At 42.0% G+C, this 25600-nt stretch overlaps 1 protein-coding gene across 1 annotated transcript in view; it reads left to right on the forward strand.

Annotated features, from left to right (window-relative positions):
- The window catches only part of LOC102371221, a 76730-nt gene that overhangs the window by 4508 nt on the left and 46622 nt on the right, over positions 1-25600 (forward strand). Inside the window, exon 3 of the mRNA XM_006025313.3 lies at positions 24715-24770. Coding sequence (XP_006025375.2) covers positions 24715-24770 — 56 coding nt within the window. The remainder of the gene's footprint in view (positions 1-24714; positions 24771-25600) is intronic.

Genomic DNA, 25600 nt, shown 5'->3' on the forward strand with positions numbered 1-25600 from the left:
CACTGTCTGAGCAGCCGGGAGACCCCTCCAGAGCAGTATGTTCCACTCATCTCTACCAAAAGCATCTCCTCTCCTGCCAATCAACTGACCTCACTTTCAATTCTGCCCGGTGCTCTCGGGGAAACATTGCAAACACAGGAAGGCTCCGTGTCCTGCTCCCACTTGTGATGCTTGTTGCCACAATGGCCTCCAGCAGGAGGGAGGAGCAATTGCAAGGACAGTCCTTGGTCACCCCCAAACACAGCCAAGGTGGGGTTAGCACAGGCGCAGTCTGATCCACATGTATGTACTGCCCGATGCGCTTTAAGGCAGAAAGAAAGGAGTGTCACCAAGCTGAATGTAAAATGTGCTTGGCAAGCTGTAGACATGGCTGTCAGCACCACCTCAAATTTAAAAATGTATTTAGTTCTTTTGAAATAAATCTTGAAGAAAAATTGCCACTCTGGTTAAAGAGGAGGTGTATTACATTTTAAGACAAGGAAAGATGTATTGACAAAGTCACAGAAGGCCTGAAAACAAGATGTATAGTGAAATGCTGATTGTCCCCTTAATGCTGGAGCTCTGATTCAGCAGTTCAATAATATTTTATAATTATACTTATAATTATCCTTATACTTCCTCTAAAGCAAGAGCTAAATTGGCCATTCCCATCCTCATTCTTACCTCTACTGAAGATGAGGCAAATATTGAGCTGATTTCTAAGCCAAAATGTCTTAAACTGCTCTCCTCACATACCCACAAAGTCCTGTCCCCCTATTCTCCTGCTGCCCCTCTTCTCTTGCTCCCAATTTCAGAGCTCCTCTCCACTGTAGTTTTGGGTTTTTTTGCAATCTCCTTCTCAACCCTTTCATTCCTCCATAATTAAATCAGATGCTTCTTCCTACCCATTATTGCTTCCTGGGCACGGAGAGAGGAGTGGAGGGCATTATGTCACTGATACCAATTCTAAAAACATAGCGCCACAGCGCTCAGCAATCTGGAGAAGCTGTAGGCGAAGCCCTACAGCCCCAGAAAGTATTATGCTCACTTACCCTTGGGAAAGATGCATGTGTACCTACAGTAGCTGTGAAAGAAAGGAGCATGGCCAGCTCAGATCAAATCTTTGGAAAATTTAGCTGCTAAAACTCTAGCGAGGTCTCCACTGACCATGTCCAAATTGAGATATTTTTGCAAGCTTAAACTTTGCCAAACTTGACAATATTTCCACAGGGTCAGATAATGACACATCTCTGAATTCAGAACCACTGTGCCAAATGTCAAGTTCCCCCTTCCAAACAAGAGAGCAATAAAGTCTGACAATGAAAAAATTGATACAATTTTTTCAAACAAAACAAAACAAATGGCATAAGCCGTAACCTTACCTTATTTCCATCAGGAAATATGCTGCATAAGAACAGTGGCAAAAGAACTTCATCCCCAACACCAGTTCCCACCCCTCAGAAAGGCAGCTGCCCCGCAGGGCCTGCACTGCTCTTAACCATCTCAGAATGAGCGTTGGGCGGTTGAAGGAAAGCATGCACTTATGGGACCTGTCCAATGATGCTGGTGGCAGCTGTGGGGCTCAAGCTCAGATGGCCGACCACATCATCTCCAAATGCCCTGATGGCCCTCCTTCAGGCACCCACGGTCGTATTGGCATTGACCACTCTACCTGTTGCTGGGTTTCTGGCCCTCATGCTTCCGAAATATGTGTGTGGTGACACTTGCTTCAGCATCACCACCTTAAATGTACCTTACAGTAACACCATAAGCAGACAAATATGAAAAGAGCAATAACCTAGTGTGTTTAAAAGTTATTTGAGTCTAATCTGGGTGCACACCCACTCAAATATTTTAATCATGTGATTATTGCCTGTTGTCATTACCAGCCATTGCTAAGGTTTTTTGAGCGGTTCGTTGTTGTTGTTGTTGTTTTGGTTACCTTAGCTATGTATTTCTTTCTATAACATGGCAAAATTTCTTTTTAAGTGTCATCTCAGCTCTTAATTTTCAGTGCTTAATTTTGGAATCATTCCAACATATATGTAATGTTTTTGACCTTTAAAAAATTACTGTCGTGTTAGTGTACTTTCAATCTTGACTCTATTTTACACCATTTCTTTATGGAAATTAGGAAAAGATCAGTTTAGGGTTGCATATCAAAAAGATTTGTCAGACAGCATGAACTACTAAACTGAAGCTAGTCCAATGGAAAAGACAGAAAGAAGATCCCTTGCATAAAGTATTAAAAGTAGATTGGACCAAGCTCTGGAAAGTGTATGTATTGTAATGAGCAATGTATTTACAGAAAAATGTATTAGATTACCTAGTCTTTCCCCTCTTTAATATCTTAGTTACTTCTCTAAAGTTTGGAAGCCCTCAGAGAGTTAAGTATAAGATGCCTGAAAATATAATGAATTCATAAATTAGATGGCCAGATAATGATACCACCCACTGACACAACTGGGATGTTAAATTTATTATGTAATGAAACATGTACTGAAATAGATATTTTGCTTGCAAAACTATTAACTGAAATTTGCTGGCAGAATTCTCACGTTTTGCATTTAATTCTAAATGTAGTGACACTTATAATCATTTTTGTAACTTCTGATTGCGATTCCCACAGTACAAGCCCAGTTTTGGGAAAACATTGTCTCCCATGTTCAGGATTCTCCTCAAATAGTCTCGTATTTTATAGATACATGAAAACCATTGTTATTATAGCATTCAGGGTTGTGGCAGCTGAGGCGATTGCTCAAGCAGCATAAACTAATTCCAACAAAGGACTCTAGATATGAAAGAAGAGATCTTAAATTAGACTCTGACTTCACTGGAGGGCTAATGGATAGAGCCCAGTTCTGCGGAGATGTAGTCATTGCTAAGGTGACAGATTGCTCTCTTTAGCACCAATTGTATCCTTTTCAAATCCTGGACCATCACGGCTACACCACCACTCCAACCCAGAATCAAACAGGAAAAGTATTTGATTGGCTTTTCTGTTTGCAGTTCTAGGGGATGAGAGGATTCAAACTATTATAAGGTAGTGCTAAAGATGCAGAAGAAATGTTCTCCAGTCTAAATATGAATGTTTGAAAAGTTTTATAAAAAATACACATGAGAGAAGTTGGCCTCTCAGACAAAGGTCAGAATACCTGCTTGTTTGCTAAAATACTGAGAAGCTCTTAACTGGCCTTCTAAAATAGAATATTAACTAGGTCTTAGTGAATCCATATTAAAATTCTAGATTGGAAAAAAAGAGGTAGGTGTAAGATTTTAAACAAGAAAAATGACGAATAATATTAACTTCCATTTTTAAGAATAACTTTTTTTTTTTTTTTTTTTTTTTAAAGAAATCAAGTTACCTTTGAGGTCATACAGATGAAAAAAGGAATACATTAATGTATTTCAATGCCTTGTTAAGGCTATAGACATGTATTTCTGGAAATCAAGTTTCCAGTAGTTCATAAATAAGTTAGCATTTATGTCTATATACTACCCTATATTAGGGGTCACATAGTCTAAAATGAGTTAAATAGTGTTTATTTCATACATAATATTTAATAATGTTTAAAATCAGAGGAAGACTCATTATTAACCCTGATTAGTTTATATAGATAAGTGAAACAAATTCTACACTTCTTTTGTGTTCTCATGCTTATTACAGCATGATATAATTTGATATGTTTCTAATTATATTGCATCCACCCTTAGAAAAAGGCATTTCAGAACAATAAGACTGCTAGCAACTACTGTTCTATTCTTACAACTTTTTGGTAGCTACTTTAGTGGTTTGTGAATAATTCTAATTTTATTTAGTATGTATACTGTTATATTTTTCCATAGGAGAGAACTATTGTCACTGGATTTGATATTCTGTGCTCAGTATTTCCAACATAATAGTAAATGAATCCTTACATTTTAGCTATATAAAAAAAGTGATCTTATTTGTCCATCAACTAAATGGAGGGCCTTTCTTTACATGTTTAGAGAGGAAAATAATTCTCATGTAAGCAGAACTTGCAGATACGGTGCTTGTATTTTTGTCTTTTTGTTTTGCCTTTCATTAAATATGTTCACATTTCTAATTTAAAAGAACTCTAGCATCTCTCATGTTACTAATCATTACTTCAAAAGGAGTACAGTAAATGATGATGCCAAATACATCCTTACCTGATGCCCTTATATATTACAATGGATTAGATACAAACCAGCATTAATGTCATGCAGTTAAAAGAATTTTCTAATCAGGCACCCACATTTTAAAGAAGTTTCTACTCCTATTCAGCTAACAGAATTTTAAAATAGTGAGATTAATTTATTCCATCTGTGTATTCTGAATCATATCTTATTTATATTAGGAAATTAGAACATAAGAGCTGGCATTTACTGGGTCAGACCATAGGTCCACTTGCGTAGGATCCCATGTCTCAGTGGCAGAGAATGGATGCTGAGGGGGAGAGTAAACAGGGTATGACCAGGGTTTTTCCCCACTGTTCCTCTGCCACTTGCAGCCTCCAGCATTTAAGATCTAGGACATTCAATTAAATTAAATTGTTGATTTCTGTTAGTACTGCAGAGTAATACAGCCATGAGAGAGCGTGCTGGATTTTTTTCTGTTATCAGTAAAACTGTCTTAAGTTCACATTATAGAACCTTTATTACTGGTGATGACGTAAAACAACAAAGATCTCTTGATTTTCAGACCTTGGGTTGATTATGAAGTGATGAGAGAAAATAATGTTTTACTCATGAATTGATCAAATTGGGTATAGTTTTTAAAGACTAAGTGGAGCTCTATAATACTAAATGTACAGCAACTTTTCAGTTAGACAGATTTTCTTCAGTACTTTTGGGGGAACCTTCAGTGTGGGAAAGGAGTTTGGAAATTCTCTGAAAGCTAATTTTACATGAAGAATTAATAGACAGTAGCAGCTGAGAGCAGGACAATTCTGAGGATTTGTTTAAAATATGGTTAATGTGCTTTTTCCCCCCTATACTCTTGGAGCAGCCTTATCCTTATCCTTTACAGAGTGGAACAATTTGGTATTGCTGAATTAAGATGAGGGTCTATTTCTTAGGTTTTTCATTGGTCCCAGCTGCTGCTCCTGTGGCATGGTCTGCTCACCTGTAGGAGGAGCTACAAGTAGGAAGCTACAGCCAACCCTGCAGTGCTGGTCGCTCTTCCCACACCCTAGTCACCTGTTTAATTTAGATGAATTATCAGGGGACAGAGAGTGACAAAGGAGATACAACCACTGTATAAGTTTCAGTAAACTTTAAAAAGCCCAGGGTAAGGGGATGATACGATTTGTTTTTATCTTGGGGTGGCAGGGCACCTTCGGTGCCTGCTACTTTAAGGGCAGAAAACAGGCAGCAGCCAGGTGCCTGATGAAGGCAGCTATTTGGGACCCAGGGATATAAGCTGGACCACAGTTTGCTGCAGGAGGAAGGAGGTAACGTCTGGCTGAGAGGCTGCTCCGGCCAGAGTCAGGAAGTAAGGGCAGGGGCTATGCGGTGGAGGTGACCCCTTGTCCCGAGTAAGATGTAAAACTGCACCCTGCCAGGGAAGGGTGGTCTGGTGGGGCTCCTAGTGGCATGGGAGCCCCCAGGAAATGCCAGGCCAGTTACCTCCCCAGTGAAAGGTGGGCTGGGGCACCTTAACTCCTGCCCCACATCCATGGTGGTGTATTAATGAGCAGGGGGAGCCCAGAGCTCATTAGGGAGCCCTTAAGAAGAGCTCAGGCCAGAGGAGGGACTTGGAGCTGTGCCCAGGTGGCAGGGGAAAGCCTGGGGGTGTGAGTGAGACCCTGTGTGAGAGGGGCGGTGAACAGAGCGGCCCTGTGAGTGTGGGCAAATGAGAAGGCCCAGTGGGGGCTTAGTGGCCCAACAAGGGGCTAGGAGCAAAATAGGCCTACAGTTGTAGAATCACTCAGTCAGCGCTCAGGTGAGGGTAGTGGGAGATGCCCAACAGACTGCACCAGGGCTGATCAAGGAGAGGAGGGCTAAGCCCAAAGCCAGGTGAGGCCGGGCAGGATGAGTGTGGCCCCTGAGAGAGGGCACTATGAAAGAGGCTGGGTGACAGCCAGCGGAGTGAGTGGGACCCTGGTGAGAAAGGAGAAGTGTGTGAGTGGCCCTTCGGGGCTGTAGAGGAGAGCGACAACTATGTGCCCAGTTTGCTCTGGCCATAGGCCGGAGAAGTAACACCAGAGTAACATCTGCAGGGCATGGGATCCATGGAGGGGAGGTCAGAGCGGGTATTAGGCCCCTGTCAGCAGGGTGAGTAATGGGTAGCTTCCTGCCTTAGTAACAACTTTCATATTTTTCCATCAAGGCATGGCAGGAGAGCAAAGCAGGCGGTTACCCTGCAGGGCGGCCAGTGAAGACCTGACAAGGAAGCCACCCTGTTACACTTGATCACAAAAACCAGAACCTCAGATTCTTAAAAATAAAGCAGGTGGGACTTGTATAGTTAAACCACAAGTTTGGTAGTTTGGCCAGATGATAATTATTTTACATAAAACAGGTAGATCTTATAAGACTAAATATCTGCAATAACTGGAATAAATTAGAATAAATCAACTCAATATTATCTTAGGCTTCTTGGGAGAAGACTACAGAATTATCACTTGTACAAATAAATATTTTAGCTAAGGTTTGGTTGTCAAATAAATCACTGGTGCAGCTCCACTAGCATTATCCACAACACATTGTACTGTGTACCTCGCTGGTATCTGAGCACCACAGAAATATTTTCAGGAGCATCTTAGGCTGGAAAGCTTTCCTTGCTAGTCCTTTCCTAAATATTTTAGCCAAAAGGAATGATTTTAAGCCTGACAGGTTTGGTTTCTCACTGCCCTCGTCTGACAACCAGCAGACGAGTCAGTGAGTGATGTAGGATGCCCATTAAGAAAACTGTGGTGTGCACACAACCAATGATCTTTAGGCTGTCAGTTAGGTTTTGATGATGACATGTCAGTTTCTAGATCTCCGGAACTGGGTCCTCTCACCATTTGGGAAACCTCATCGCTAGGGAAATAGCTCTGCTGCCTGCTGAGGACAGAAATAATGAGTCCAAGAGAGAAATAAAGCTACATCCTAGTACTGAGGCATAGAGTCAAAGACAGAGCAACTTTATCAAAATACCTCTCTGACTTGGCATCCTAAGCCCCATTTTAGAAAGTGAAGTAGATGCTTAGAAAGTTGAATCTCCTTGAAAATCATGGGAAATGGACACTTTTGAAAATATTGCAGTAAGTGTACTGTTTCCACTTCTTGTGTAATCCCTACTTTGGTATGGGGGACTCCAAAACTCAGGCCTTCTAGATCCTTAAACCAATTACTTAGATGTGAAACTCTTCCCCCCCCAACAAACACGTTCTCACAGAGTTCTGCCTAGCTATGGGCACTTTGGCTTGTTTAAATTCTTCAGGAGCAAAGCTACAGAAAAGCAAGGGCCACAAGCTTAGCAAAGGAATTCCTTAAGCATAGTCACTTAACTGCTTAAGTAGTAAAAAAAGGGTTATAGATATTTGCAAAATAATTAGATTTGGCCCTCTCCCCCAGGAACTTTTCCCAGCTTGGATATGGAGAAGCAGAGTTCCTTTTGCTCTCTCATTCTTCCAGCCCATCAGTCTGGATTGCATCCTGCTTCCATCTCTCTCTCCTTTTGTCACGTATTCCTCTGGAAAGCCCCAGTCCACTACGCCAGTCATTCAGGTCAGTAGCTGAGCCAGTCTTGAGTATACTGCATCATAGGGTTGGCCAGCAGGTGAGTCAGTCTTGGATCAATGACCTTCGAGTTAGTCTCTCAGGAGCTGTGGTTCAGCGAGATGTCTAGTACCCTTTCCATGGCAGAGCAGGGCAATAAAACAAGCTGCCTAGAATATGGGTAGCTGTGTTTAGGACATGATACAAAAATAGGTCCTAACAGAAAATGTAGTTCACAATTTGATACAGGCATCCCACTCTCCCACAGTAGAAAGTGATGCCATTGGCATGAGTTCTCTAATGACAGCAAAAATATCCTTTTCCAAAGAAAAAGAGCAGGTCCTGACCAAAAAAGACTTTAAAAGATATAACCCAATTTAGGAACAAGATTGACTGTTGATATAAAGTTACTCTCTGCAGGAACCTCTCTTCAGCATATCCAAGCTTTGCAAGAGTTTTTAGCTAGGAATTAGGGCTGTTAATTAGGGCTGCAGTTAATCATGGTTAACATACATGATTGACGCAAAAACAAATTAATGCGTTAATTTTTTTAATTCCATTAACCACACACATCATTAAGCTCAGGAGATTAGTAAGTGAGGCACTGAAGGGCAAGAGCACTGATGAGATGGGAGTCCAGGAAGGGTGGGTATTCCTCAAGGGAATGATCCTTCAGGCACAAAAGGGGACCATCCCAGTGCACATAAAAGGAGGCAAAAGAGTCAAGAAACCCTCTTGACTGAATAGGGAAACCCAGGAGAGTCTACGGGGGAAAAGAGAGGCATACAGACTGCGGAAGCAGGGGGTGGCCACCAAGGAGAAGTATACCTACTTGGCTCGCACTTGCAGGGAATCAGGAAGGCCAAAGCAGAAATGGAACTCAGGCTGGCAACAAAAATTAAAGACAACAAAAAGTCCTTCCTTTAGGTACATAGGGAGCAAAAAGAAGGTTCAGGGTAACATAGGACCCCTACAAGACAGATTAGGACAACTGGTAACAGATAGGAGGGACAAAGCTGAGCTCCTAAATGAGTTCTTTGCGTCTATTCCTGAACATGGATAAAGACATTTCTCCCAAAGGGGCTATAGACAGGCACAAGAGGGAGTCCAACCCACCAACAGTTAGCACTGACCTAGTGAAGGGGCATTTGGAGGGGCTGGACGTGTTTAAGTCAGCAGGCCCTGATGATCTTCAAGCAAGGGTGCTGAAGGAATTGGCTAGTGTCACAGCAGAATCACTGGCGCAGTTGTTTGAGCACTCATGGTGCTCAGGATGGGTCCCAGAGGAGTAGAAAAGGGCCAATGTGTGTTCCCTATTTTCAGAAAGGGGAGAAAGGATGATCCGGGTAACTATAACCGGTTAGCCTCGCCTCTATCCTTGGGAAAACCTTTGAAAAAATTATTAAGGATCACATTTGTGAGAGTGCAGTAGGAAAAATAATGCTGAAGGGCAACCAGCATGGCTTCGTAACAGGTAGATCCTGCCTGAACAACCTTGTTTCTTTTGACAAGCAGGTCACAAAATGCTTAGATGCAAGAGTTGAGGTAGATGTCATCTACTTGGATTTTAAAAAGGTCTTCAATACAGTCACATCCCATTCTTACAAATAAATTAAGTGGTTGTGATGCTGATTATTACACGGTGGGGGGCAGAGAATTGGCTTATGAGACACCCAAAGTGGGGTGGTGGATGGGTTGTTTTTGACTTGTAAAAATGTAGGCAGTGGAGGTTCAGTCCTTGGGTCAGTGCTGTTCAATATCTTCATCAGTGACTTGGATGAGGGTGTGGAAGGCACTCTGTCCAAATTCGCAGATGACACCAAATTATGGGGCAAAGTAAACACAGTAGAGGGCAGGGAGTGGATTCAGGTGTATTTGGGCAGATTGGGAAAGTAGGCAGAACAGAACAGGATGCAGTTTAACAAACATAAGTGTGAAGTGCTGCATCTAGGGAGAAAGAAATCACCAACATACCTACAGACTGGGAGGTGACTTTCTAAGCAGCGCAGCAGTAGAAAAGGATTCTGGAGTCATAGTCGACTCCAGAATGAACATGAGTCGTCAGTGTAACCAAGTGATAAGTAAGGCCAACTGCACTTTTTCATGCATTAGAAGGTGCATCACGAACAGGTGCAAGGAGGTGATACTTCCCCTCTATGCGACACTGGTCAGGCCACAGTTGGAGTACTGCGTCCAGTTCTGGGTGCCGCACATCAAGGGGGATGTGGATAACCTTGAGAGGGCCCAGAGTAGGGCCACTCGGATGGTTAAGGGTCTGCAGGTAAAATCCTATGAGGAGAGATTGAGGGACCTGAATTGAGGGGGGGTGGGCAGCAAGGAATAGGGGATACTCTGTTTATCAGGGTGCCCCTGCAGGTTACTAGGAACAATGGCCATAAACTGACAGAGAGCAGATTGAGATTAGACATTAGGAAAAATTTCTTTACGGTGAGGGTTGCCAAAATCTGTAATGGGCTTCCAAGGGAGGTGGTGCTCTCCCCTACCTTGGAGGTCTTTAAGAGGAGACTGGACAAGCACCTAGCTGAGGTCATCTGATCCCAGCAATCTTTCCTGCTCAGGGCAGGGGGTTGGACTCGATGATCTACTGAGGTCCTTTCCCACCCTAAAAATCTATGAAATCATTTTGACCAGCAGAGTGCAACAGCTCCAGATCAGCTGGAAGCCACGCACACAACCCCAGCCCACCCCACGCCTGTTCCAGACTCACCTGCTCATGCTAAGCAGTGGCAGCGGCCAGGGAGAAGCTGCTACTTGGCACAGGGGAAAAGCAGCCCCTCCCTTTCACCACTGCTGAGCTGTTCTTGCTGCAGGTCCCCAGAGCCTATGCCCAGGCTGCCCTGCGGCTCATCTTTGTTGCTGTCACTGCTGCCTCTGGGCCACCCAGCAGGGAAACAGTGGCAGTGAAGAGCAGCCACAGGGCAGCCTAGGCGCAGGCTCCAGGCAGCTGCAGCAAGAAGGGCTCAGCAGCAGTAAGGGGGTGAGGCCACTTTTCCTCCATGCTGAGCAGCAGCTTCTGCATGGCCACTGCCGCTGCTCAGCGTGGGAAGGTGAGTCTGGAGCAGGTTCGGGGCGGGCCGGGGTCAGGGCTGTTCACACAGGTTCCAGGTGGTCTGCTTCGGCCAGGGGCGAGTTCAGAGCGGGTGCAGGATGGGCCAGGGCCATGCACTGTTGGTGGTGGCGGGGAGCAGCCTCAGGGTCTATGGGCTCTGGGCTGTTGGGTGGGGGGTGCTGACTATTGTTTAACTATGCAATCAAAATAATTGCAACTGTTTTTTTAAATCTTGCAATTAATTGTGATTAATTTTTTTAATAGTTTATCAGCCCTACTAGAAATATTTACTAATCAAGAAGTACCTTTTCAAAGTGTCTTCTTTACCATGAAAGAATGCCTCCAAAACCTGCATTAGGAATTGGTGCATTCCCCAACAATACTCCCATCAGCCTGAGTGCAGGATGTACCAATTTATTATTCTACCCTTGAGAAAAAGGCATATATAAGCAGAGACTTCTAACAGGGAATACCATAAGAGATCAGGTCAAAACATTTGCAGCTCTATAAGCTAGAAGACTAACTAGTCGCGGATACAAATTTGGAGTGGATAAATCCCTTAGTACTCTATGTTATAAAAATACCAATTGTTGTTTTGTCTGCATTTCCAAGAGAATCTTATTTTCAGGGATCTACTTTTCATCATTTTAAACAACACTATATATTCATTTTGTAATGTAAACAGCTAGCCCACATATAAACACAATGCCATTTTTATTTATATTTTAACACTGAAATACCCATTTTATATTTTAAAAATTGTTTTAAATAGCTGTTATGTTTTTCTAAAATGTTCTAAAGACAATTTAGAGTAATCCTAATCAAAATTCCTAACTCATCCTGCTGGACTATGTCATGGCAGCATACCTAGGTGGTATAAAAGTAATCCAGTGCTATGAGATGTCCTAGGAAAGGACTGTCTATTCTGGAAGGGCTAGGGACAGCAGGGTCGTGTTAAGGGCTATACTCCTTGCTTTTGAAGTTCCATGGCTCTTCACCATTATTCTAACAGATTTTTTTTATGTTAAAAAGTACAATTTGACTTTAAGATACAAGCCTGTATTGGAAGTAGTGCAGAGCTGCGCTATCCTAAGAAGAGTTCAAGTAGGCCCTAGATTCCAGGTATATACAATGTCTCTAAGGAGCCCTTGCTCTGTATTGCCCTAGAAGAAAATGCAGTATCTGTTTTCTTTGGTCTCATCAACCCCCTTCTTCTGCCTTCCCTCTCATCCCTTTGGAGAACCTAGAGCCATCAGTGGCACTAGCTCGGCAGTTCTTAAACTCCCTGCCAGTATGTCTTGTTCCTGTATAGCATGTATAAGCGTGGGAAAAAATCTGGCTGAAATGTTTAATTGGAAATATTAACCTAAATCTTGGTAGCAGATTATGCACATAATTATTAAGATCAAATACAGTAAAAATGTAAAGCTATGCATTTCTTATTTTATTAAATACCTACTGCTAACAGTGAAGTTGATGATGTCATTCCCTGGATGTGACAAAGGCCTAATATTATATGCAGTAGAAACAATGAGTCAACAGTTTCTATGCCCTTGAGGTCAAAGCTTTCAACAGTTTTGAAAGTAGGCTATTCTTTTTGCACACAGAGTCCTACTTATACACTAGAGCTCAAAACAAAATGTGCAATATGAAGATAACATTAAAATAGAAAACTGTGTTCTTGGGACACTGTTAATTAAAAGTCTCAAAACAGCTTTGCTATCACCAAACACAAATAAAAAATTCCAAGGGAAATATTTTCTAAATAAAGTGAATAGCTCTGATTTTACTTAAACTGTCTTTGTTAAAATGTTGGAAAATATCTTTTTCATCTAAAACTCTAAAAAATATGTTACTATTGAAATGATCCTGAGAGGCACTCAATATTTACAACTGCTACTAAAATCAATAGGAATTGTTGTTGCTACTATAAACAATAGTTGAACAAAATTCATTTGGATTTGTTTTGGTATAGGCCAAAAATAAAGAAAGCATTTTAACAAGGAAATGTGTGTTGTCAGAGAAAATAAAACAGCCTGTCTAATAACTAATACTTATTTTTTCTAACAGAGGTCTGTTAGAAAATACAGGCTGATAGCTAAATCCTGACCACCTTTAGCCATGTCTATAGTAGCAAAAAGGTATGTTTTTCATGTAAGTCACTTTAACCAAGTTATCATAATAATAATACCGAGATTGTATATGGAACTCTTCATGGGCATATCGCAAACTACTGCAAAGAATCATTATCCCCAATTTACAGATAGAAAAGCTGTAGCACACAAAGGGGAAGTGACTGGCCCAAGATCACTTAGCAGGCCAACTGCACAATTTGTAGTAGAACTGAGGTCTACCAAGTTCTAGTTCAATTCCATCCACTAATCAGAATGGCCTCTCTGAATAAATTGTTAGTGTATCTCAGCTGAGCCCTAATCACCTATGGAAGCATCTTTTAGATGGTTCCAGGTGGTCATGTTCTAGTCTAGGCTTAGCTTATTTGAGTGAAAAAGCACATCTTTTGCCCAGGTAGACAAGGCCTATGACACAAGACCAATGGATACACAGCCCTTTTGACCAGCAACACACTGTTTTTCTTCCTATTATCCTTCTAGAGCAAATGTAGTAATGGGAGAATAAAGTGGATTTTGTTCTGACAGTTTTCAGTATAGGAAAAGGGGCAGAACAATCACATTAGCAAACTGTATGCTCAATACAGTTCAGAAATCAGTGTAGACTGGAATAAACAGCATTCAGCATCATTGCAACTAACTGGAATTAAACCCTGAAGTCTGAACTCAAAGGGTGACTGTTCACGAGCCAGGAAGCTGCCCCGATGCACTGTAATTACAGATTAATCGAGTCTGCTGGGGCAAGGTAATTACCGTGCTCCAGCCAGCCTCCACATCTTGTGTATCAGTGTCCTCACCCTTCAAAATGGTGGCAAGGGCGCTTTAACTAAATCTCATTCAATGAGCTGTAGGTAAAGCATCCCCACCTCCATTTTAAAGCACAGGGACACGGATATACAAGATGCTTGGGGAGCCTTAATTAGCGGCTCTTGGTGCTCTAATTAAAGCACCTCCCAACAAGCCCCAGAGCACGTGTAAAAACACCCTTAGGTTTTTAATCTTGGCTAGTTCACAAAACGCTGAATTCAGTTTATCCTGGTTTATGCAGATCGTACTGTGTCATACTGTTCAGACACAAGAAAAACTTTTCAGTGAAGGCTAGGCCTAAGTTCCAACATAGCCAGGCTATGATAAATCACATCTATTATATCAGACTTCCACTGATAAAAAAACAAAAAAGTAATGAGTCACTTTTTATATGCCTATTTTCCTTAATGCTTGTGGTTCCCTTATCTTTTAGATGTTTAGTTTTATCACAATATATTTTTCCATTATTTTACCTCGGGAAAGGACTGTAAATATACTCAGCAACATCCAGACCTGATATAAGCAGATATGACTGTATTGAATTCAAAGAAACTGGCAGGTGATCAGGGACCTTAGATGTGAGGGCCACATATTTAGCAGCATAAAATATAAAATCAGGTTTCTAATTCTAGGCACCCAGGCTTGAAAGTGTTGGTGTTAATATTTACATCATACATAAAAGGAAAGAAAAACAGGTATCAAATAGCTTCCTATCACAATAAGCACTGTTCAGTAGAATTACTAAAATAAGATTTAATTTTAATCATCTTGTCCTAGAGTACACCCAGCACTGGAAAAAAAAATCTCTCTATGGACATGATGCAAACCACAGACAAGAGCATACTATGATTACCTTAACAGACTAATAAGTTGCACGTATTTTAGGAGCCTTGACAGAGACCTCACATAGAGCTACATAAATAATATGAGCTACAAAACTAATTGATGTTAGACTAAATTTAAAATTACAGGCCCTAAAACAACCAACCAACCACCTCTGCTAAGCATTACAGTTGTTGTTCTTTATTTCTATGCATTGCAATTTTGAAAATAAAATGTATTTGTATAATAGAATTTATCTTAGCCTTCTCTTTCAGTTTTTATCACTATCCTTGAACAGCTGGGAATTTGGTACAGCACATATTGAATTCCATCCTTGTTTTTATAAAACGATATTACTGGCTAATTTAAATACCCCTTTGTGTATATTTTGAAAGAAAAAAAAATGACAAACCAGTCTTCTCTATAGCCAATTCAGTCTCTATGAGACTTTGCTCTCATGTTTAGCTCATCCATCCTACAACATTGGAATATCTACTGCTAGTATTATTTGATTTGTATTGTTTCAAATAAAGAATATCTGCTTTTTCTTTTATGAGTAGTTCACCCACATCCAACCAGGGCCAAAAGATGAAAGTATGAAAAGCTTAATCCCAAATCCCAAACACAATTCAAATTTCAAACAACATTAGGATGCACATTGTTCATATAGTCATTGTATTTTCCCCTGGGTTCCAGATGTTCTCTGTATATATGGCCATTGTATTCTCCTCTGGGTTGCAGATGTTCTCTGTATATAATAAAGATAAAATGTAGAAATATTTAGTTGAGATTTAATTTGAATGCAAATCTCTTCACGTGCCCTGCATTTGAAAGCTAAAACTGTCCCAACCATGCAGCTGGTCCAATAAAAAGATATTAAACCACAAAAATCCTTGCCTCTTAAATTATTCTGAGTTTCTCAGACTGGGCCTACTATTGACAGTGTTCACAATTCTCCCACAATTTAGTGGGGGTTGTGCATGCTCAGTTGTTTCTTCAGAGACACTTACAGAAATTTTAAAAATACATATGGATGGCAAATAGAAAGTTTTGTGACAAGCCAGACTGCTTTATTAGAATGAACAATAGAATTGACACCCACAGATCCAGACTGTTGAATGTTTAATCACAAATGTCAAGGTAGGAGAATATCTCTTCTGCTTTGTTTCTTTTGATCATATTCTTGGGTATGCACATTGTACTACCAGATTTTCTTAGTAGTCTTTTTAGGCTCCAAATCTGGAAAGAGCTCTGCTCAGGTAGGCTTCACATGGATGCAGATATATTGGCTAGCTTTTAAACATTGATCAAATGGGTTTGAAAGTAATGGTCAAGTATATATTATGTACTTTCCCTTCTGTGTAACATTAAAGTAGCTATGTCTACCTGAACTGAGACACAATTGGAGTTTCTTGTTAATACAGTAATTTGTACAAGCTAGAAGCAATTCTAAATCTCATAGCACTATAGAAAGTATTGTGCAATAATTCCAAATAAAGAAATGTGCTCTCGTTGAGAGAAGCAAGTGACGAAATATCCTCTCTTGAGGAAATCAGGAGTCAGCAATTAAAGTGACAAAGTTTCTATATCAGTGCAATGATAGATGTCAGATTGCTATTAATTTCCATTTATATCTCCCCTAGATAGAGAAGAAACAAATTAAATAGAACCCTGTAATCCATACATTCAGGAGAAAAAAAGGCTGAATGTTCTGTAGTAAGCTATTTTAAATGCCTTTTTGTCATATTTTTAATAAAGACAAGAAACTCCAGCATTATTTTAGAAAATTCTGAATATGTCATGGAGGTGTTAATGATCAGAGGCATCAACTCCAAACAGTGACTGATTGCATTTCAAAGGAAAATACCTCTGTTTTATTCAGAAGATTAGAGTGTATTTTTTTTAAAGTTTTACACAGAGACAGCACCTATATCTATCTTGAATAAATGATAACCGAGGAAATGTGATTAGAATTTTATCTGGAAGGCAACTATATGCAACAGATGTAAATACTTCTGTCTTCCTGGAATATAATATTGAATCAGGATGGCAACCGACATACCAGAAAGAGGCTTGGCTGGAGGAAGAAAATTATCTACATAATACACAGGCTCCCCAAGAATTGAATAGGAAAATATTGATAGGGTTAAGGTATTTAGGTGAGGCAAATGGTTGTCTAAGTACCCCTGGCTTTATGGAATCCATCTAGGCCCCCAGTGAGGGAAGCTGGGATAACCTGATAGTTGGCAAGATGATTGGCTGAGGAACACGTCTTTGAATACTGTGCTAGATGCAGGTACTGGTCTCAGAAGTCATGTTTAGATAGAAAAACAAGGTGAGATATTTTTTTTCAGTTGATTTCTCTTGCTCTCTGTCTTTCCAAACTACTAGTTGCTGGGTTTTATAATTTTCCTTGTTTAATTAATCCTTTTTTCTGTTTTATATGCCTGACTGACTGCTTATGGTAAAAGTTATTTTCAGAACAATTGATACTTACAGGCATTTCTTATGCAGAAGAGAGAACAACTCCATATGCCAGGAAACTTTCTCTGCAAGACTGCAAGGTCTGGTTAGAGGCAGATGAGATTGAGAATTGCTAGGATAAGGAATTATATCAAGGACAAAATCTGCTTGGTTCCCTGCAGAGTCTCCACAGAGCAGAGGAGAAAGACTTGGAGCTTTGAGGGGCAGCCCAATATCTAGAACCATAGAACATTAGGGTTGGAAGGGACCTCAGGAGGTCATCTAGTCAACCCCTTAATCAAAGCAGGACCATCCCAGTTACTCCATCCCAGCCAAGGTTTTCTACCTAGATCTTAAACACCTCCAAGGATGGAGATTCCACAACCACTCTGGGTAACCTGTTTCAGTGCTCTACTACCCTTCTACTACGAACAATTTTCCTAAAAGCTACCTCAACTTCTCTTGCTGAAACTTGAGCCCATTGTCTCCTTCGGTCATCTGCCACCACTGAGAATAGCTCAGCTCCATCCTCTTTGTAACCACCCTTCAGGTAGTTGAAGGCTGCTGTTAAATCCCCATCCCTCCTCCCACAACCCAGTCTTCTCTTCTCCACACTAAATAAACCCAGTTCCCTCAGCTTCCCCTCAGAAGGCATGTCCCCCAGCCCCTGAACCATTTTTATTGCCCTCTGCTAGACTCTCTCCAATTTGTCCACATAGCGGGGGGCCCAAAACTGGACACAGGACTCAAGATGTGGCTGCATCAGTGCAGAATAGAGGGGAATAATCTTCCCTCGATCTGCTGGCAACAATTTCGCAATGTAGTCCAGTATGCTGTTAGCCTTTTTCACAACAAGGGCACACTGTTGGCTCATATTCAGTTTATTGTCCACTGTCACCCCCAGGTCCTTTTCTGCAGAGCTGCTGTTTATCCAGTCAATCCCCAGCCTGTACCAGCGCATGGATTTGTTCTGTCCTACATGTGGGACTTTGCACTTGTCCTTATTGAATTTCATGAGATTTCTCTTGGTCCAGTCCTCCAGTTTGTCTGAGTCCTTGCCCTACCCTCCAGCATATCTACTCCTTCCCCCGCCCCCAGTTTGGTGTCATCTGCAAACTTGCTGAGGGTGCACTCCATCCCATCTTCTAGATAATTGATGGTACATCCTGCACTCAAGCTGATGGGATTATTGAACAAAACTGGCCCCAGGGGGCATTCCACTTGAGACTGGCTGCTGATTAGACATTGAGCCATTGATTATGACCCTTTGAGGCCAATGATCCAGCGAGTTTTCTATTCACTTTACAATGTATTCATCCAGCCCGTACTTCCTTAGCTTGCTTGCAAGAATGTTGTGGGAGATGGTATCAAAATCCCTGCTAAAGTCAAGGTATATCATGTCCACTGCTCTCCCTGCATCTACAGAGCCAGTCACCACATCATAGAAGTCATTCAGGTTAGTTAGGCGTGACTTGTCTCTGGTGAATTCATGCTGACCGCTCCTAATCACCTTCTCCTCCAAGTGCTTAGAAATGGATGTCTCAAGGATCTTTCCAATCATCTGGAACCTCTCCCAATCACCATGAGTTTTCAAAGATAACAGCTAGCGGCTCTACAATCGCATCAGCCAACTCCCTCAGCACTCTCAGGTGCATTGTGTCCAGCCATCCAGCTTTTCTAAATAGCCCTTAACCTGTTCTTTTGCCACTGTTGTCTACTCACCTCCTCCTCAAACTGTGCTGCCAGGTGCAGTAGTCTGACAGCTGATCTTACTTGTGAAGATTGAGGTAAAAAAGGCATTGAGTGCTTCAGCCTCTTCCACATCATCTCTCACTAGGTTGTCTCTGCCATTCAGTAAGGGACCTATGCTTTCTCTGATCGTCCTTTTGTTCCTGACACACCTGTATAAACCCTCCAAGTACCTTGCTAGCTGCAATGCCAGTTGTGCTTTGGCCTTCCTGATTTCATCTCTGCATGCACAAACAATACTCTTATACTCCTCTGGAGTCATTTGTCCAAGTTTCCATTTCTTGTAAGCTTCCTTTTTTTTTGTTTTAGCTCATCGAAGAGATCCCTGCTAATCCAAGCTGGTCTGCCGTATTTGTTAATCTTCCTACGCACCAAGGTGGTTTGTTCCTGCACCCTCAGTAAGGTTTCTTGAAAATACAACCAGCTGTCCTGGACTCCTTTCCCCCACAGACTGGCCTCCCAGGGGATCCTGCCCACTGGTTTCCCAAGTGAGTCTTAGTCTGCTTTTCTGAAGTCCAGGGTCCTTACTCTGCTGCTCTCCTTCCCTTTCCTCAAGCTCCTGAACTCAGTCATCTTGTGAGCACTGCTGCCCAAGTTGCCATCCACTACTACATACCCTGCTACTACATACACTTTCCAAAAACTTCCTGGATTGCCTGCACACTGCTGTACTGAGCTCCCAGCAGATGTCAGGGTGACTGAAGTCCCCCATGAGAACCAGGGCCTGTGATCTGGAAACTTCTGCTAGCCATCTCCAGAAAGCCTCCTGCTCCTGGTCTGGTGGTTTATAGCAGATGCCCACCATGACATCACCCTTCTTGCTCTCCCCTCTGACCCTAACCCAGAGACTTTCAGCAGGCCTATGTCCAATTTTATACTGGAGCTCTGAGCAATCATACAGCTCTTTAACATAAAGCACAACTCCTCCCCCGCTTCTCCCCTGCTTGTCCTTCCTGAACAGTTCATACCCATCACATCATTGACTCAAATACTGTCATACCCTGGCAGGACTAAAAAAACAGACAGCTGGCCTAGCAGCGTGAAAGCCCCAGCCACTGGGGCAACAGCCTTTTCTGTAGGCTCAGATAGCTGTGGGGCAGAATTGGGTCAGTGTTCACTAGTAACGATAAGTGGCTGCTGTGGCTGGATGCTACTGTCTGTTCCCCTTGTGACTGGATGCAGGACACTGGGAGGTGGATCTCTGAATTGCAGTGGAGAGCTGTTAGAAGGCACTGGCTATTGGGGATGCAGTGAAGCGTGGCTTGTTGGTTGCAGAGAAAGACACTCAGCAAGCCTGGGGGGCTCAGGAAGCCTGGGGCTTCACCAACAGCATGCAAGGTGGAGGGTATAGTTCAGTGAGCATGCAATGCCAGGACCTACTATGATGTCAAGGGCTTGGATAACTCCAGCAATGACAAAAGTCTCATTGGAGCTGTCCCCTGGGCAGTGATTCTGTCACTCCAGTTCTTGGCTCTCAAACATGTTATAGGACACCATGAAGTCCTGTTCCTCCAACACCCACTCTGGGGCAGTTGCAGGCTGGAGATGGGGGTATCTCCCCCTGTCCAGCTCCATGGAAGCACTGAAGTCTTTGTCACCTTTGGCAGGGACAATTGTATTACAGGTGTCGTGGTTCTGGCATGTACACTGTGTCCTGCTGCAGGTGCCATGCTCCGAACTGGTGGTGCAAGCTGATTTGCTGCAGCCTGAAGCAGTGAGCAGGTTAGGTGAGAGGCCTTGATGTGCCTTTGCGCTGAGCTGCAAGTGGATGTGGTGGCACGAGCTTGGCTTCCTGACACTAGAGTAATAGAGTCTGGTGTGAATTACAGACCAAGCTCCTTTAGAGCTGAGTTATGGTGGGGTGCAGGAGGACTGAGACATGTCTGGCAGCACTATATATAATTGTCTGCGTGTTACATGTGGTGCTGCAGAGAAGATCCTCTTTGAAAGAGAAATATTTTTGTGATGGATCCATTTTTTTGTGCTACAAATGTAATGTGCGTCCATAGTTTATGTTTCCATGCTGAAAAGCAGAGTATACTAATCAACACTTTAGGAACATAATCTAATTTAAATGTCTTTAAGCATTTGTCTCTGTTACTAGTCATTTTAATGTTGTTAAAACATGGAAATCATCATAATACTTTTAGCATTTATATATGTATATTAATACGGTAAATTACTGTGGAACAGTCTTCTAATTGCTTCAGAAAAGACCATCATAAATGAAGCTTGAGAGCTTCATGTGCTGAAACAAGCTCCAATTGCTAACCGTTAAAATCATTATTGTTTTAGAGCAGTATGATTCTGTTCCCCATCTTTACATAATGGAGCCCAGCTGAATTAACCCATTTGATTCGTGAACAAAACTGATAAGTGTGTAGTCATTGAATATACAGGGTATGTCTGCATTGCATCCCCAACAGTCTGGGGAGGGCTGTTCTCAACCAAGCACCAAAACTGGAAGCATGGCAGCGATGTTGGCCCTGGGGCACCACTGTGATTGCTCATTCTCTGCCTTTAGCATGATTGGGAGCAGTCACAAAGGACACCCATAAAGTAACGTTACCATCTCATTTCTGGATCTAGTGCCTGTGAGCAGGAACACATGAATGGGTGTGCTCAAGACCTTCCCTGCCCAAAGATGCCTTGTATACATACCCACAGTAACCAGAGAACTATACTGCTAATAAGTGACCCATTGTTTGCTATAATTTGATGACAGGTTGTTAAATAATGCTTGATATAACTTATTATCTATTAATAACTAATCCACACAGCTACTTATTATTAAAATAGCTGTGGTCATAAAAGCTGTAAATCCCCTACAAAACAATCAATTTATAGATCCTATATGCACCTATCCCAAAGCATGATGTACCTCATCCAGAGTTTCAGATCATCCAGGGATGATCCTGCCTCAGTAAGGGGGCTGGACTAGATGATCTATGGAGGTTTCCTCCAGCCCTACCTATCTATGATTCTACCTAGAACTCTTTTCTCTCCAGTCCTCTCCATAAACTTAGATATTTGGATGCTGTTATCTTAATAGACTTCTCTGTAAGCTGAACATGGTTACTTGACCGGGATGGTTTAGTCAGGTATGATCCTGCCTTGAGCACGGGATTGGAATATATGACCTTGTGAGGTCCCTTTCAGCCATAGGCACCGACTTAGGGGGGGTGGGTGGGTGTGTGTGTGTGTGTGTGTGTGTGTGTGTTCCTGTGGCAAGCCCCGCACATGCCCAGAAGAGGCAGCACACCTGACATGGCTCGTGGGTGCTAAGCACCCGCTAATTTTTTTCCCCAGTGGGTGCTTTCAGCCCTATTTCCCTATGCTCCTATTTCTTTCAACTTCTCATATATAGCTGCAATGGGCCAAGAAATAAGCAAGAGAGAAGGATATTTTTCTAAGTGATACCTTTTCTTGGACCAACTACATGGTTGGGAGAGATTTTAAACAAGTTTTTGAGCACAGTGCTCTTCCTCAGGTCCCCTGACAACTTAGGAAGAGCACTTTGTGCTCCAAAGCTTGTCTAAAATCTCTCCCAACCATGTAGTTGGTCCAAGAAAGATACCACCTACAAAAATATTCTTGCCTTTCAAAAATGTCAATGCTAATCTCTTCTCATAAATACAAGACAAAGAAAATTAGGCAAATTTAGGGCTAGAAGGCAAAATAGAATAACGTTACAATAAAATTTATATTAGAAATATAATTTTGATCAGTTTGAAAGTCTGATATGATCCTGCTCTACTTCACTGAAGTAAACCACCTTTTTGTCACTGATTGCAACAGGAGCAACATTGGTCCCATTGTCAAACCATTAATTAGAATTTCCTTTAAAAATATCTTGAACAAATTCATTATAAGCTGCCTGCCATGTTCAGTTTGGAATTTTCATTTATGTTGTAATTCCCTTCATATAAAGGGAGATGGCTGAGAAATAAACAATTACATTGGGTTAAAGAAAAAACAATGATGAAGATGATGAAGGAGAAGCTAAGAGGATTAGATTTCAAACTTCATCTCCTCTTCAGTCATGTAATATTTACGCTGACAGCACATATTATTGTTTACTAAAACATTTTTTAAATTCTTATATATAAGCAAAAGTAGTATGGTATAGAACAACTCATGTATGGTATAGAACAGCCATGGACACATGTTAAGCTCAGCCCTTAACATATTAATAGTAATATTCTATTACTATTTTTTTCCTATTATGACTCATACAGATATGGACATAGTTAAGTATAATTACATTCAAAAACCTTACTCTGATACTCATTATTTTAGCTATTGGTTATTTAAGTAGATTCTAGTCCAGTGCTTTTTAACCTTTTAAGATTCAAGGTATATCTCCAAAACGTCTCAATTTAGCTGCTTCCCAGTTGGGAAACTCCTGTTGTGCTGCCTCACTTTCCCTCAGTGGTTCTCAATCAGGGTGTTGCCACTGTCACCATGGTCAGCTGACAGTGCCCTGGGTGCCTGGTATGGAGTGTGACAAGAGTTTACTTGATAAGCCTAATGCAGACAGGAGCACCTGCTCCTGCTACAGCCCTTCCTTGCCCAGCCCTGCATGCTCCTCTTGGAAACGGAGGTATGTGGGACAGTTCCACTTCCACCTGGTGGCCATGGCACTGCAGCAGCCCAGAAACACACAGGATATACACAGATAATCTCCAGGATATCTCACTGCCACCAGTGCTGCACGGGAAGGGTTGCAGCAGGAGCAGGCACTCCTGCCTTCATTAGGCTCCTGATGCAGCCCTTCTTGGGCCTGCTTCACACGAGGCACATGGGACGGTTGCACCCAGTTATGGAGGCAGTGGGAGCAGCAGTGAAGGGTCTTGCACCACCTCAGCTGAGAACTGCAGTCCTACAGTGTTCTTGGTAGAGATGAATATCTGTTCAGACTTTGAACCACAAAAATCATAAACGTATGCATAATATCAGCTACCATTAGTAGTATTGAAATAGTGAGATTAAAGTAAACAGGACTACTTGTATGGTTAAAACAAGTCAGAATATCTCTCTCCTATCAGACTGTGTTGTGGTGAACGTCTCCAACAAAGACCAAAGTATACATATATAGCTATTCTGGAAGCATGAAAATGACTCACTTTATCCATATTTTGCTGATACAAATGGCAGTTATGAATTTTACAAAACTTTCAAAAATACACTCAATTTTTGTTCGACTGCTGGCAAGAAAATTTCAGCCCAAAGAGTAGTTTTTATAAAGCAGGAACTTCTGATAAATGTATTCTTAATCCAATTCATACAGATAGAAATATTTTATAACACTATCACACGATTCTGAAGCTCTAACCCAGCCATTAGGCTACACCCTCCAAACCCATTTATACAATATTCAATCTGAAACAATGTCACAGGTCTCAAAACTGTAACCCAGAAAAATAATAAAAACTGACCTAGGTGACCTCATGAGGCCCCTTCTAACTACAGTATCAATGCAGCAATACAAAACAAGAAAACTAATTAGAAAAATCTAGAACACTTGGATACAGTAATAGTATTTAAGGGTTAAAAGTTAACCGTAAGTTTAAACTTTCTGTTCTTGTTAATTTGTTCTGGAGCTCTAAAATTCCAACACATTTATTTTCTTTTTGATATTAATAAAAAACTCTTATGGAAGTGTAAAAAATGTGTTGTGTAGATGGAAGATATTCTGAAAGGATACCATAAATTATTCCCTATTTCATAGAATTCCATAGAATTAAAGTTTTCTTTGGCTGCTTTCCCCCTTGCCTCTCCCAAACTTTCAGGACCAAGATTTGTTCTATGTACTTGAGAAAGGGTACAAGGAAGCTGAGTAGCACCTGGAGCTTATAAGGACTTCTAATTAATTCATGGAAACTGGGTCCCTTACTGAATTGGGGAGTGGGGGGGAAGCAACCTAGTGAGAGAAGTTGTGGAAGAGGCTGAATTACTCATTGCCTTTTTTACCTGTCTTCACAGGCAAGGTCAGCTCCCAGACTACTGCACCTGGCAGCACAGTTTGCGGAGGTGGGGAGGTGAGTAGTCAACAGTGGCAAAAGAACAGGTTAAGGACTATTTCAGGGGTGGGCAATTATTTCGGGCGGAAGGCCACTTACTGAGTTTTGGCAAGCCATCAATGGCTGCATGACAGGCAGCCAGGGGCAAATAAATATTAATTTTTTTAATTTTTCAGGGGCCCCGTGGGCCAAATAGAATGGCCTGGCAGGCCGCATTTTGCCCGCCCCTGGACTATTTAGAAAAGCTGGATGTGTACAACTCCATGGGGTCAGATGCCACTTGAGGGTGCTGAAGGAGTTGGCCAATGTGATCACAGAGCCTCTAGCTGTTATCTGTGAAAACTCATGGTGATCGGCAGAGTTCTGGACAATTGAAAAAGTTCCTCAAGGAATCCATTTCTAAGCACTCGGAGGAGAAGGTGGTGACTAGGAACAGTCAGCATGGATTCAGCAAAGGCAAGTCATGCCTGACCAACCTGATTGCCTTCTATGGTGAGCAGGGATCCAGGTTTTCCATTTGCTGATGGAAAACGTGAATTTTTCTCCTTTGAAGGAGAAAAACATGGATTTTCCTGTTTAAAGGAGAAAACTGAGGGAAAACACAAGTTCCCCCTTGCAGGCTGGTAGCCTTCCAGTCTGCAAGGATCTGCTTGGGGCTGGGGGGAGCCAGGGGAGGGCGATTGGAGGCAGGGGGCACCATGTGTGCATGTGCATGCATGCACACATGGCCAGCCCTCCACCCAGCCTGGGGGGTGGAGGTTGGAGGGCTAGCGCTTGGGGACTGTCTGGGGTGGAGCCAGGCATGTGTGTGTGTCTGGCAGGGAGGAAGAGATGGGTGTGTGTGTGTG

The sequence above is a fragment of the Alligator sinensis genome, unplaced genomic scaffold, assembly GCF_000455745.1.
Source record: "Alligator sinensis unplaced genomic scaffold, ASM45574v1 scaffold256_1, whole genome shotgun sequence".
Classification (NCBI taxonomy): domain Eukaryota; kingdom Metazoa; phylum Chordata; order Crocodylia; family Alligatoridae; genus Alligator; species Alligator sinensis.